The sequence below is a fragment of the Dermacentor albipictus genome, chromosome 5 (genome assembly GCF_038994185.2).
Source record: "Dermacentor albipictus isolate Rhodes 1998 colony chromosome 5, USDA_Dalb.pri_finalv2, whole genome shotgun sequence".
In the NCBI taxonomy this organism is placed as follows: Eukaryota; Metazoa; Arthropoda; class Arachnida; order Ixodida; family Ixodidae; genus Dermacentor; species Dermacentor albipictus.
The window spans coordinates 93,486,366-93,501,838 of NC_091825.1; the positions used below are offsets into that span (position 1 = coordinate 93,486,366).

At 46.1% G+C, this 15,473-nt stretch overlaps 1 protein-coding gene and 1 long non-coding RNA gene across 4 annotated transcripts in view; one reads left to right on the forward strand and one right to left on the reverse strand.

The window, feature by feature from the left end:
- The window catches only part of LOC135897069 (neprilysin-1-like), a 53,781-nt gene extending 39,499 nt beyond the window's left edge, over positions 1-14,282 (reverse strand). For all 3 annotated transcript variants that reach the window (XM_065425650.1, XM_065425651.1, XM_065425649.1), the window contains exon 1: positions 14,077-14,282. In XM_065425650.1, coding sequence (XP_065281722.1) covers positions 14,077-14,229 — 153 coding nt within the window. In that variant the 5' untranslated portion in view covers positions 14,230-14,282. The remainder of the gene's footprint in view (positions 1-14,076) is intronic.
- Positions 1-15,473, forward strand: part of LOC135897070 (uncharacterized) — a 53,363-nt gene that overhangs the window by 27,324 nt on the left and 10,566 nt on the right. The gene's annotated exons all lie outside the window — the stretch shown is intronic.

The following is a 15,473-nucleotide window of genomic DNA, read 5'->3' on the forward strand; positions in this document are numbered from 1 at the left end:
ACGGACTCCCTCAGCACTAGTCTTGTGACCCTTTTGAGAGGGTATAGGTGACTATTACAACAGAGTATGCATGACTATTGTGTGCGGAGTCACGCAAACACCTTGTATTGAGCAGATAGTCTCGGGACTCTTTGCCAAAAGAGAGTTCGGGTGTCTCCCACAAAGTGAGTCGTATACGTGACGAGTCCAGACTCTTCGAAAAGAGTAAGGGATACTCTTTTTTTTCTTAGTGTGCAGAAACGCGCCGAGAGAACACTTGCTCAAAGAGCTCAAGCTCCTGGAGAAACATGCACAATATACATAGAGGAAATCCTCAAGCTGTGCAAAATCGTGAATCCGCAGATGTCCGAGGAAGACCGAGTCGGACATCTCCTCAAAGGAATTGCAGAGGATGTATACAATTTCCTCATAAGTCGGGAACACGTTGATTCCGTCTCAGATGTCGTGCGTCATTGCCGTACGTTTGAGACGTTGAAAACACGTCGCATTGTGCCAAAGTTTGGACGCCTGGCGAATGTGACAACCATTGCCAGCGTCGATGAGAGCCCGTCTGCCGATCTTTCGTCCACTATACGGCAGATCGTGCGTGAAGAACTGCTGCGGCACCAGGAACTTGCGCGCGACGTCATACGACAACCTGACGCTTATTACCCGCAACACATGGCGCCTGCCGCACCCTGCGCTTCCTGGCAACCGGCGGTATGTGTCACAGACGTCAACCACAGAGGTGCTCCATGGTCACGTAAGGACACATTTACGCCCGAACACCGACCAGCAGAACACCCTCGCCCCAGCAGGTTTGCACGCAGACCGACCGTTCCTCCTGTGCAGCAGGCTCAGCCGCTCCGCTCTGCTACACGACCCCCCACGGCTGAGCGCTTCGAAGGGCAGTTCATCGATCGTCGTTTACCTGTGTGCTATAGCTGTGGTGACTTGGGTCACATTGCCAGGTACTGCAATCGCCGCCAACCACCGAGGTTCGACCGATCGACGATGTCTAGGCGGTACCGCGGTCCTCTGGGCGAAACATATTCGCCCTCGCACACGTATTTGGGAAGCTTGCCTCACCAGCACCCGGAGCCGCGACGGAACCGTTCTCCAGCATCCGATCGCAGCTTGACACCACCACCCGCTCCTCGTGTAAGCCGGTCGCCCTCTCCGCGGCGTCGATACCCGTCGCCACCTCCAGAAAACTAGCCAGCGCGGCCGTTGGAGGTGAGGTCGCTGGACAATCTTCGATATCGACAGAGATACCTCCAACCATTTGTATGTTTAAGAATAAGGTGTTTGTATTAATGGACGGGGTTTCATCCATGGCCTTAGTGGACACGGGAGCAACCGTTTCAGTGATGAGTCTGGCGTTTAAAAGCCTCCTAGGACGAAAGGTGATGTTTCGCTGGGACCGTGCCGATACGTTTCGCGGAGTGAGTGGGGAGTTGTTGTATCCTGTGGGCGTGTGTAATGTAGACGTAACCTTGGGTGGTCAAATTTTTAACGCGGAGTTCACTGTTCTACCTCATTCTACGCATGACGTAATCCTGGGCCTTGATTTTTTGAAACTGTGTGGTGCCACCGTCGACTGCAAAACGGGTGAAATCATTGTAGGTACGAGCTTTTCTGCTGCGTTTATGGAAGGCCCATCGTATCGTGAAAGTGTGCTTTGTGTATCCCGGGATACCGTTGTGCCTCCGTTATCCGCAACGTGTGTTTCAGTCGCCTGTTCCCCCACCACCGACGGAACGTTTGACGCTACCGTGGAGCCCGTTCACCTGAGTTGCATCAAGAGGAATGTACTGATACCGTATTGCACGCTGTCAGTCGTTCAGGGACGCACCAACTTATGGGCCGTAAACTGTTCCAGTGAACCTGCAATACTACCACAGGGTCTGATACTTGCCGCCTACCATGAAGATCACGTGCTATCGCTCGCGATTCTTACAGAGGCCCTTGATTCTGCGGATGAGCGTCATTTCGCTAATGTCTGCCCTGCGGCGCACTCCTCATTTCTGACGATGGTAAACAAGTCGCTCAGCACTAAGCAGCGTCACGAAGTGGCGAATATTCTGCGAAAACATGCCCGACTGTTTGACTTCTTCCAGCAAGAGGGACCACCATTATTTCCTCCTTCTCGTATACACCATTGCATAGATACGGGATCTGCCCAACCGCTGCGACAGAAACCATACAGAGTCTCACCATCGGAACGCAAGGTGATCAATGACCAAGTCCACGAAATGCTAAATAAGAATGTCATCCAAGAATCCTGTAGTCCGTGGGCAGCGCCAGTGATCCTGGTTAGAAAGAAAGATGGTTCATGGCGATTTTGTGTTGACTACCGCCGCCTCAACACCATCACTAAAAAGGACGTATATCCTCTTCCGCGTATTGATGATGCTATCGACTGCCTCTCATCAGCGTCTTACTTTTCGTCTGTTGACTTGAGGTCGGGGTACTGGCAGATTCCTATGCACGAGGCAGACAAGGAGAAAACGGCATTTGTAACACCAGATGGACTTTTTGAATTTAATGTGATGCCGTTCGGGCTCTGTAATGCGCCTGCAACTTTCGAGCGCTTCATGGACAACATCCTGCGTGGTTTGAAGTGGGAAGTATGCATGTGCTATCTAGATGATGTAGTGATTTTCGGGCGCACGTTCAGTGAGCACAACGCACGTCTCGATCTTGTGCTAGACTGCTTGGACAAAGCGGGTTTGGTCCTCAACTCGAAGAAGTGCCATTTTGGAGAGCGCCAAACACTCGTTCTGGGACACCTAGTGGATAAGGACGGTATACGACCTGATCCAGCGAAGACTGCTACGGTGGAAGCCTTCAAGCAACCTCGCCATATAAAAGAGCTACGCAGTTTCCTAGGGCTTTGCTCGTACTTCCGCCGGTTTATTCGTGGATTTGCCAACATCGCGTATCCGCTGACATGCCTCCTCGAGAAGGGCGTTCCATTTGAATGGACTCCTGAATGTGAAGCTAGTTTTCGTGAGCTGAAGTCTCGTCTGACGTCTCACCCCATTCTCCGACACTTCGACCATGCGGCTCCCACAGAAGTTCATACGGACGCTAGTGGTATTGGCATCGGCGCTGTCCTTATTCAACGCGTCGACACCAAAGAACACGTCGTCGCCTATGCGAGTCGTTCTTTAAGTAAGCCCGAGCGTAACTACACCGTTACAGAGCAAGAATGTCTTGCAGTTATTTTCGCAGTACAGCGCTTCCGGTCGTACCTGTACGGGCGCCCCTTCACTGTGGTGACAGACCATCATTCTCTCTGCTGGCTGGTTAATCTCCGTGATCCGTCGGGCCGGCTTGCGCGTTGGACACTCCGTTTACAGGAGTATAACTTTACCGTTTCTTATAAAAGCGGCCGCCGACACGCCGACGCTAACTGCCTCTCGCGCATGCCGCTTCCAACGACGGACTGCGACGCGGACAACTTCGACTGCTATATCGCATCACTGGAGCCGGGATTTCCTGATATAAATACCTTCAAGGTCGAGCAACAAAAAGACAGAACTTTAGAACCACTGCTCATTACTGCAAGGCAATCAGCACCATCCTCTCGTTTCTGTGTTCGTGATGGGGTTCTTTACAAAAAGAACTATTCTACTACAGGCCCACGATATCTTCTAGTGGTCCCGGAGAGTCTCCGTGTCTCCGTCTTGCGCGCTATGCATGACGATCCAACATCTGGACATTTGGGTTCTGCGCGAACTCTCTACCGCCTTCAAGAAAGGTTCTACTGGCCTAAAATGCGCCAGACGACCGTCCAGTATGTGTCCAGCTGCAGCGAGTGTCAACGTTATAAGCGTCCGACGAGTGCTCCTCCTGGTCAACTCCATCCAGTGCCACCCCCCAGCACTCCCTTTGAGCAAGTTGGCATCGACCTCCTCGGTCCTTTTCCGCGTTCATCCGATGGGAATCGCTGGATTATCGTGTGTGCCGATCACTTGACACGCTACTGTGAGACAGCTGCAATACCATCGGCTACTGCAACCGAAGTGTGTATTTTTCTGCTGCGTTTTGTCATTCTCCGGCATGGACCTCCCAGAGTCATCATCAGCGATCGTGGGCGGCAGTTCACTGCAGACGTGGTCGAAGAGATGCTTCGTCTATGTGCTTCAAGGTTTCGACATTCCACCCCGTATCATCCCCAAACAAATGGCCTTACGGAACGCACGAACAGAACTCTTACTAACATGCTGTCCATGCATGTCGAGTCAGATCATAAGAACTGGGACAGCGTGCTACCCTTCATTACGTACGCATTTAACACCTCAAAGCATGAAGTTACGGGCTACAGTCCCTTCTTTCTTCTTTACGCTCGTCCGCCTCGTTATACACTAGACACTATCTTCCCGTTTTCCAACTACGATAATCTTTGTATATCAGAGACAGTCTGTCTTGCTGAAGAAGCCCGACGACTTGCTTCTTTACGCACTCTTGTTTCACAAGACCGCTCGAAGGCACGCTGCGACCGCCGACGCCGACACGTGATATATGACCCTGGTGATTTAGTGTTGCTCTGGAAACCAACCAGGAAACGTGGACTATGTGAAAAACTGCTGGCCCACTATGTTGGACCCTATGTTATTACGGAGCGCATCAGCGAATTAACCTACCGCATAGCACGTCTCACATCAAATGGCCGACGGTCAGCCAAGACTGAACTTTCGCATGTCGCCCGTTTAAAGCCCTTTATTTCTCGACAGCCTGTTTGACTTGCCCGGCGGGCTTCGTCTGCGCGGAGGGAAATGTTACGCTCCTAGGTGCATAGTGGGTTCATGAATGTGACGCTCTTAGGTGCATAGTGGGTTCACGCCTCAACAAACAGTGTGCGGGGGCACCGAAGAGTGGTGAACGAGGAAGACGACGTGTGGCTGGCTGGCTGAATCTCGACAGGCGCTCAGCTGATCAAGGCCATCGCTTCTAGCTCTACCCGGCTTCAAAGTAACGCCTTTTGTGGGCGCAACAATATTTATATATGCAAGGTGACCCGATGTTAATGGGCACAACGCAATGAACTTGACAGTTGCGGATTTCGACATTCTAGGAGGCAGTGCTGATATACTGGTACATTGGATGGAATATGAAGTTGTGGCTTTCCAGGTTAGTATGAAATTTACTAAGCAGTCTTCAACATGTCTTAATTCAAACATTGAGGCCCCTTGTGAAAAATATTTTCAGATGTCTAAAGAGAAAATGCTGGTACCAGATTTTAAATAGTTGACAAAGTCTCGCTGTTGCTTAAAGAAGTTCTTGTAGAATGTTGGAACGGTGCTCACAAAATGTCTGTATAAACACGTTCCAATTCAAGGTCGTGGCCAATTGCCGGCACAATGTTTGTAGGATGCCTTAAGAAAATGTTAGCCAATTATTATTGGGAACGTTACAAAGAACCTAAGACATGTTTCAATTCAAAGAAACTTACTAGGAAGTCTATAGAGAAGTGTTTACAGGAAGCAAGTAACAAGTTGACAGGAATTTTATGAAAATATTTCAAATGAACGTCGGTGGTCATTTGTCGATACGATGTTATGAGGAAGTTTTGAGAAGTCTCAAGGCTTTTAGTACGATTGCGATTGACTGTTGGTAGGTTCTAGTAGCAATATATGATATACATTCAATTAAGTGTTACTATAGAAATTTCTGTAATGGATATTCCCGCGGGGGCAGGGAATCGGACCCGCGCCTCGTGCTCAACAGCTAGGACGTTATAGACACCGAGCCATCGGGGCGGGTACGAAGCCTAATTAAGGTACATCAAGCGTATCAACCCTGTCGGTGATTTGGGTTGTGAATATCACGAAATAAATTGTTGACCAGTAAAATCACGAACCTTTCTTTACCGAAACATTGCTATATTTTGCTTTCGTTCATCGCTGAATCAGCACAATGCGAAGAAAATCGGCAGGTCGTTCTATGGAATTGTTAGGCTTGACAACACTTATCCTTTTAGCACTCTCGACAAACTTACCACCATGCTTATTATATTCAAATGCACACTTACACACCTTGTGTTTATAACATTGTTTTGCGCCTAAAGAGGGAGATAAATATTAGCGTGTACGTATAGGAGACGTTTCCTCGAATCAGATTTATCTAGGGCGTACTTACAGGCTTTTCTCGACTGATCTGCAATTAGTTACTGACCTCGTTGCAAGCACCACAGCTGGAGAGCCAGTATTGGTCGCTTTTTCTTCTGCAATATCACCAGGTCGCGGGCCATACATACCATATTTAGCGAAAAGTCGCCAAGTGATGATACGATGATGACTTGCTCGAAATTTTGTCTTTTATGCTTGCTTTTTTTAAGTATACATAGCTATATATCGCCTTCTGCAGTGGCAAATCACCGGTTGGAATGCGAAAATTGAAAACAATCCGCGATTTTCTAAAACTGCGTCAGACCTCAATATTGTTCGGTGCCTGGAAAATGAGCTTCGATGCATCCAGATGGCTAGGTAATAAGCTAATAAGAACAGCGAAAGAAAGAAGAGGAACACGCAGAGAGAAGTAAGAGGTGGCCGGGTGCTTGTGGAACCTATGTGGAACCTATGTATGATGATGGATCATCATCATCATCATCCAGGGGCCGTCGAACTGCTGTCGCGGTCGTTCTTTTTGCCTTTCGACAGGTCTGCTGCCTTGCCCTGTGACAAGCCCCGTGGACTCGTTCGGTTCTCCGGCCCGGTGTGCCCAAGCTGGATCTTGTTTGGTGGTTTGGCTGAGTTTTGGGTGGATTAGACCTAGTTATCTCACTTATCTAATTTTTGTAAGACTTAATTCGTGATTGCATCAGCTCTGATGTCTAAAAACTCTCCTGGGCAAGGGCCCAGCCCTTGGTCAGCCTCCCTTTCTCCTGACGATTTGCCTTTGCAATCTTTCTTCCGCAGCGATGTAAGCAGCATCCCTGTCGCGCTGGTGCCCTCGAACGGAGGATTCATCCGGCTGAACAACCCACAAGCTGTTCAGGCCGAGCTCCAAGCCATGACGCATCATTACCAGATGATAAGCGATGTCCGACAATTTGGAAGAGGTGGGATAGTTTGTAGGTCATCAGATTCGACCTGTGTTGCAGACCTCTTAAAGTGTTAAGACTTTCGCATCTGTCCCGGTGAGTGCGTTCATTCCTCCTCATCTAGCATGCACTAAAGGCATTGTCCGGGGCGTAGACTCTCGATTGAGCCCAACTGAGACTCTGGAGAAGCTGTCTGATGCTGGCGTTATAGCTGTATACCGATGTAACCGACTCGTAAACGGGGAAAAAGTTGCCACAGAATCGGTTATTGCTACGTTTGCTGGCATGTCCTGCCCATCTGAACTAAAAGTGTGGCCGCTTATTTTTAGAGTGGAACCTCTCGCTTCCCGTCCACTTCAGTGTCGGAACTGTTGGCGTTTTGGCCATAGTGCAGGAGGCTGCAAATCAAATGGACGCTGTCGCGCCTGTGGTGACAATCATTCCCCCAATGAATGCACAGCTGAAACCGAGACGTGCTGCCTATGTGGAGGAAACCATGCCGCTGACTATGGAAGCTGCTCGGCTAGAGCTAACGAAATACAAGTACTAGAGATAATTGACAGGCGACGATGTTCGCGGCGAGAATCTATTGCAGTCGTCAAGGAAAGAGCCTTTGGATACGCTGGCGTCACTGCAAGGCATTCTACTTTCCATGAGGATAACTTGCCTAAACTTATTGAATCAGCAGTAGAAAAAGCAATGACAAAGGCTATGCAACATATTGTCACAAGTGTTACCGAATGTATTTCACAAGTGTTTACCGCGCAGATGACACAGCTGTTGCAAACAGCTGCCACACCAATCACCAAATCGATTGTTTGTGCTGCAGAACAGGCAGCCAGTTCAGTTCTAGTGCCGAGTACCATATCGGACCCAACATTTGTAGGATCCGATCCTTGTTCTTCGCATCAGTCAGACTCGCAGGTCGACATGGAAACGGGTCATGATATCAGGCCGCAAAAGCGAACTGGTTCTCCAGTAACTAATTCTTGTCCTTATACCAAAAACAAAAATGGTAATCCTATTTCTCATTCTGGCATCCAAGAAAGTTCATCGCGACAGTAGTCGCTGAATATCAATTAGATCATCACCATAGCTTTTTTAAAAGTACTACAGTGGAACTGTCTTTCCTTGTTCTCTGCTTCAACAGACTTAAATTACTTAACAACTGAACTTAATCCTGATGTCATAATCTTACAAGAAACCTGGCTTACCCCTGAGAAAAATTTTCATTTTAAAGATTTTCGATCTTTTCGATTAGATCGCCTTTCACTAGGAGGTGGTTTAATGATTTTGTTATCATCTAAATTCTGTCATAGGGCGAAAATAGCTTTCAGGTTAATGTCTCCAGAATGTGAAATTTTGGCAGTGCACCTTAGCATCCCAGGCTACCGCTCATTCTCTATTATAGATGCTTATTTCCCTACGGGCGTACACAGTACATACCAATTGGATAGTGCGCTTGCCAGCTGCAAAAATGAAGTCGTCCTTACTGGTGACTTCAACTCGCATCACGTGTCATGGGGTTACAAAACAGATGCATGTGGGACACGTCTATGGGACTGGACCATAGATAAAAATCTTTCATGCCTTAATGTCAGACGACCTACTTTTATCCGTGGGCAATCTCGCTCAGTGTTAGATTTGACGTTTTCTAGCACAAGCGTCGCCGTGACATCTTGGACTACGATTGATTTTGGCACAAACAGTGATCATCTTCCGGTATACTTTGAAATAGCATGACCTTTAACATCAGTTGAACGACACAGCAGAATATTTGTGAATAGCAAAAAATTTAAAGACTGCTTGCGCTCCACCATTGCATCATTACCTAATAGTAATAACGAAGAAATTGGCTTGAACATTTGTTCAGCGTTACAGATGTCCCGACAAAAGTCTGAATTTGTAATTCAGACCGCTAAGCGTTCCCCATCTAGTCCTTGGTGGAACAGTGAGTGCACAGGAGTTTATCGACGAAGGAAAGCTGCTTGGAAAAAACTTCTACATAATCAGAGCCCACAAAATTGGAAAGATTATCAATTTATTTATGCAACCTTCAAACGTGCTATTAAACACGCAAAAGATGAGTACGATAAAAACCATTTCGATTACCTATCTAAATCCAAAAACAAACGTGCTTTATTTAATTACCTTCGGTTTCGAAACAGACTCCCAATGAGCGTTAATGTAGACTCAATCGTCTATACCTCGCAGGAAATGCAGGAGTCCTTAGAGCTATTGGCTAAAGGATTGGAGAGCCGGTTCGCAACGCGCCTTCAAGCTTCTGTTTTTACTCCTGTATTATCGGACTACAAAGAGATCTCCTATTCAGAAGTAGCACAAGTTATGTTACAGTTGCCAACTACAGCGCCTGGCCCGGACGGAATAACAAATGCAATGTTAAAGATTTTCTTTCAAGAAGCGCCACGTGAGCTTCTGAACTTGGTAAACTACTCTGTTAGCAATGCATGGATTCCACAAGAATGGAAGATCGCCAAAATTATTCCGTTACTTAAAAAGCAAGGGGCAGGGTACACCATCGACAACATCAGACCAATTGCGTTGACATCAAACATAGTGAAGCTTATTGAAAGAGTGCTTCTCGGACACATATTAGAGTTTATTGTCGGAAATCAATTGTTGAGTCCTTGCCAAATTGGATTTCGATCTGGCTATTCGATATGGCCCGCGCATGTAGACCTTGAAAGTCGAATTAACATCGCCAGACAGAAAAAGCAGTACGCGGCTTTAGTTACATTAGATATATGTAAAGCCTATGACAGCATTGAACACACAATTTTAACAAATCGGTTACAGAGCCATTGTTTTCCAGGCTATATTGTAGCATGGGTGCATTAATTTTTAAAAGCCAGGGAATTCTATTGTTTTAGAAGCGGCTATTCTTCTAGAAAACATAAGCAAACAAGAGGTGTGCCTCAGGGATCGGTACTCTCACCAGTATTATTCAATATTTTAATGAGCACAATCCCCGTTCACCCAGGAGTCAGTACCTACGTTTATGCTGACGACATTGCCTTTTTTGGTATGGCTAGTGACATATACTCTCTTTACGAAATTTTGCAGTCGTATCTAAGGGAACTGGAACACTGGCTGGATAGTTTACACTTAAACCTGAATGCTAATAAATGTGCTATACTTGTTTTTTCCAGTTAAAGACCCAGTATACATATCGCTGAACTACCATCTCGAAGATATTCCACAAGTAGAGTCACTAAAGTACCTTGGAGTTATTTACAACGAAAATCTTAACTGGCGGCCACATATTGAATATATTGCGACAAAAGGAGCTCGTACAATGGGCATTTTGCGCAAGTTAAGCAATCGAAGAACAGGTATGCGCAGAAAATCCCTCTTGATGGTATATAAAATGTACGTTCGTCCGGTGTTAGAATTTGGATGTGTTTTATTCTCAGGTGTTCCATCATACAAGCTTCGGCCGCTAGTTTTGTTAGAACGAGAGGCACTACGTCTGTGCTTAAGCCTTCCAAAATACGTTGCAAATGCCGTATTATACATGGAAGCAAGAATCCCACCCATATTATGCCGATTTCACCTTCTGACTGTTCAGACCTTCTTAAGGCTATATGAATCACCATTAAACCGTCCTCAAATTATTTTAATCTCCGATCCAGAATTATTTTTTCCTGTTCATTGGCCCAGGTTTCATAGACCACAGATTATATTTGTGCAAACATTACTTGACCCACTAAATGTACAAATTCGTGATGTGCTTCCTAATAATACGCATTCAAATTACCCAGAGATCAGGTTCGACGACATTTTCCCGAATCACGCGAAACTACTCCCTTACGGCATCTTAAACGCCATGTTGCAAGACCACCTAAGCACCCTAGAAACAAACATCATCATTGCAACAGATGCCTCACAGTGCGAGGAAAAAGCTGGCATTGGAATATTTTGTCCTGCGCTCGACTGGTCTTTTTCTTTAAGATGAATACCACATCTATTTATTTATCGCCTTGTTGTTATTGTGTATATGTTCCGCCTTCTTCTTTTTTGAAATTTTCTTTTATGTACCTATTACAACTAATGTGCACTTTATTATGTAACTTTCTTATGAAGCTGTTTTACTTTGATGCACGCCCCCCCTTATGTAATGCCTTCGGGCCCTTAAGGTTGAATAAATGAAATGAAATGAAATGAAAGATTGCCTGATTTTGTGCCTATTTTTCTGGCCGAGTTATTAGCAGTAATCCTAGCTTTACGTAAATTAGACCCAATGATTACAACGGCTGCTATTCTTACTGACTCCCTTTCTGTTTGCTCTTGCCTTACCGCTACTAAGGAGTCACCCATGCTAAAACTCTTCCACTTACTAGTTCCCGCCCATGTGCTATGTATTCATTTGATTTGGGTGCCTGGTCATAAAGGTTTGTTTTTTAATGAAACTGCCGATTCACTGGCACATGCATCACTAGCCGGCCCTATTCTTCCTATTCTACCAGTGACAGCACAGATCACGGCGGCAAGATTTCGGATGAGATCAATTAGATCAGCCTTATCAAACCCACATTTGACAGCTTCTCCAGAGTATAAACACCTGGCATTTCCCTGGCATAGCGATTCTTGTTATACAAAGATGCTTGAGGTCTGCCTCACCAAATTACGCTGCCGCATTCCCTCCCTAAATTTCTATTTACACAGGTCGGGTTTGGTTCCCTCTCCCCTTTGTTCTTTTTGTGAGGAGGAGGAGACGATACAGCACTATCTTCTATCTTGTCGCCGCTTTGCTGCGTTAAGAAAAAGATTGTTGGAGATGCCGTTTAGAAGAATTGGCCTGGACTTGACAGAACCTGCAATTCTTTCGTTCGGGGCGTCCACTTTGGGTTTCAGCCACAGGGATGCATGCTTCGCTGTCCAAACATTCCTTACAGAATCTAAACGAATGCCCTGCTAAATTCTATTTTTTATTATTACTTTTAAATTAATTATTTCTCATTCAACAGCACCTCCCTGATTTTATTTTAGCCGGTTATTCAACCCTATTCAATGCTATTCCCATAGATATTAGGAAATTTATGCTATATATTATTTTGGAATAATCCATCCATTTCTTGGCCAATCCCCCATCGTGGGTAGGAGCCACACGTGCCACAGGCTACAACAACAACAACAACAACCTATTCTAAATGAACCGCTCCCTCGATCGAACACCAGCTCGCACCAGCGCCATTTTCAGATTATTTTATTGCATTGACGGGACACATATTACATATAGTGACGGGTTGGGCTATATAGTTGGAGACTTTCCGTAGTGATCGGGTAACAACGGAAATAAAGGACACGGGACGAAGTAGCAATGGGCTTGTACTCGATCGCCGCGTTTTACTTTGTCCGTGGGCTTCCATTTGCGTTGTCGCCGTGCAAGCACTTATAGATGTGACGCCGCATAATATTCGAAAGTGTCAACGAAAAGCGATCGGCCGATACTATACGGCACCGTAGTTTCGAGACTGCCACTGTCAACCCACCTTGGTGAGTCGGTGGTGAGCAGTGGCGTTCCGATACTGAAAGCGTATAGCCTCCGCGCTCAGCGCACGCTGCTAGAAAGATGGTGGCGCGCTTGATTCCCGGCCGTGGATACCGCATTCTCACGGAGGCGGATTGCAATAAATAAATAAATAAATAAATAAATAAATAGATAGATAAATAAATAAATAAATAACGTTCGTGTATAATTCATTGCAGTGCACGTTAAAGGATTCTCACCACTATAATCATAGGTTGAATATCCTGTACAGGGTGTTTCAGCGAACTTTCAAAAATATTTATTGGTTCACTATGGGAGATATGACAATTCTGGTTCATGATGTGGTCTACTAGCAGTGGTGGACACTACTTGCACAAAAAATTTAAAAGGAAAATCGACTAGTTAACAAAAATTCAGTAATTAAATTTCTAACTATCTACCTTATGGCCCATATTGCAATTTACAAATTCCAGCCGTGGAGTTCGCAAGGCGGATCCACTAGGAACGAATTCTCAACATGACGCCAGTTTGAGATGTTCATTCCCGGATTTTGCGGAGAAATGCATTGGCATTCCAGTTAATTCGTTAACAAAACGTCTATTGATGCATTGAAGCACACACGTAACAGGAACGCCATTGCATTTCTCCGCTAAGTTCATGAATTATTATCTCCAAACTGGTGTGGTCCTGAGAATTCGTTCCTAGTGGATTCGTCCTGCGAATTCCATGGCTAGAATTTATAAATTGCAATATGGGCCATAAGGTAATTAGTTAAAAATTTAATTCGTGAATTTTTGTTGATTACTCTTTTTTGTTTCTCAATTTTTTGCGCAAGTAGTGTCCGCCGCTTCAAGTAGACCACCTCATCAACTAGAATTGTGATAGCTGCCACAGGCAACCATTAAAAAAAATTTGTAAGTGTTAGCTGAAACACCTTGTATATACACTGCAGGATGAAGGCACGCTCCCAACGACCTCCATTACCCATGTATTTCGTCGCCTGACTATCCTCTTATGCCTGCAAGTTATCTAATCTATTTACATCATCTAGTCAGCGGTCGTCTTCCAATCTAATGTGTCCTTCCGATTCTTTCTTCTCAACCACTCTGTTATCCAAATGGAGCGCCAATTATCTGCTCTGTGCCCTACACGGCCTGGCAGATTCCATATCTTGCTCTTAATTTCAACTAGAATGTCGGGCTATACCCATGTTTGCTCTTTGTATAGATCAAACCGCTTTCTTCCGGTCCCCTAACGTTACGCCTATCATTTCCCGTTCCATCACTCGTCGCGCGAAAATTAGCGCATTTGTTGGCCTGCAAGGTACTATAACCCGTGCGTAAGCACGCCTATAGAAAGCAATTATCGTACACTTTCTTTTCAGGGTCCCCAACGATCCTCAAGTGGTCAGAAATAACGCAGAGCCGTCCCTCCGCTACGACGGGTCCATGAGTTGCTTGTGCGCGTTAAGCCTCGCCATTTATTCTTAAACTGCCACTGTCAGGGGTGCGCATAACGGTCAGCCGCCACTCACGTTGAGGCTTTCGCCATGTTTTGCCTGCTTGCTCGAAGTCCCGTCCGATGACCGCACTGCCGGATCGTCGACCGTGGACTGCGAGGGCCTGGGCTCCGCCTGTGCCGTCCCTCGAGGTACTCGTTCATCCGTTTTCTTGGATATGTCATCCATGGTTCAGGGCGTGCTTCGCAGAGACCAAAGTGGACCGACAGCCTTCCACAGCTTCTTATCTTCTTCTAGCACGCGATGCACGGTCGGTCGCGCGCTTGCACACATCTTTATTTTCCCTGTTTGCTGTCAGGAACTAATTTGTTTGTTTGTTTGTTTGTTTGGTTGTTTGTTTGTTTGTTTGTTTGTTTGTTTGTTTGTTTGTTTGTTTGTTTGTTTGCTTGCTTGTTTGTTTGTTTGTTTGTTTTCCTCCAAGAGTGGCTCGCGCCCATTATGGGGAAATGGCCAGGAATCGGGTGAGCTGAGAAAATAATTAGAAGAATTAAAAAACGGATGAGGGTGGGGGTCTAGCGTGCTCGACAATTTACCTAGCAACGCAGAGAGGAAAGAAACTGTAATCTGTAACACTCGTTCAGCCATATAAGAACGTTTGCTGATCCGGATGTACCTGGAGGAACAATTAGGAATGCCGTGTTAGCGTTTCCCTACTTCAATGACTCTGCACCGCATCCTCTACGATTTCGTTGCCCTTTCTACTAATGTCCTAAAATTCGCGTTTTAAAAACGAGGATCTTTAAATTTGCGTTCAGAATGTATGAGATCCCCTCTGTCACAATCCCTCTTCGCTCGGCCCCGATTTCTTTCTTTTTTCTTTTTAAGGCGAACGCCTTAGTGGCTCGTTCCCATAGCTCATACCTAAAGGACGCGGCGTCCGATAGAGTCGTACGAAAGATATCATCAGCAGCAATTTGGCTCATACTCCTGTAAGCTAGCAAAATACGCACTGGCTTATGCCCCCTTAACGCAGAGGCTACAATCGCTCAGCAAAGTGAAGCGAACAGCGCATATGTTCAATGATGATGGTGATGATGATCATGATCATGATGATGAATGTAGTGCTTTGTGGCGCAAGGGACAAATACGGTCAAAGAGCGCCATGCCGGTGTTAATGAGTTAGCAGTGGAGCTATGAATAACGAGGAGTAAATGTTACGTGGGTGTAAAAGGGCCTCACATACTGTCGCGATAAATTGCACAGGACCTATATCAGATAAAATTATGCCAATGGTTAATGTGCTGTACTATGGGCACGAAAGATACATTGTGAAACACTGATGATATCAGGCACGTACCCAGGGGGGGGCTCGGGGGGGCCCGGGCCCCCCCCGAAATCAAGTGACATACCCCCCCCCCCCCCCCCCACACACACACACCACCACTCCTCACACATTCCTAAAGCGCCGCCAG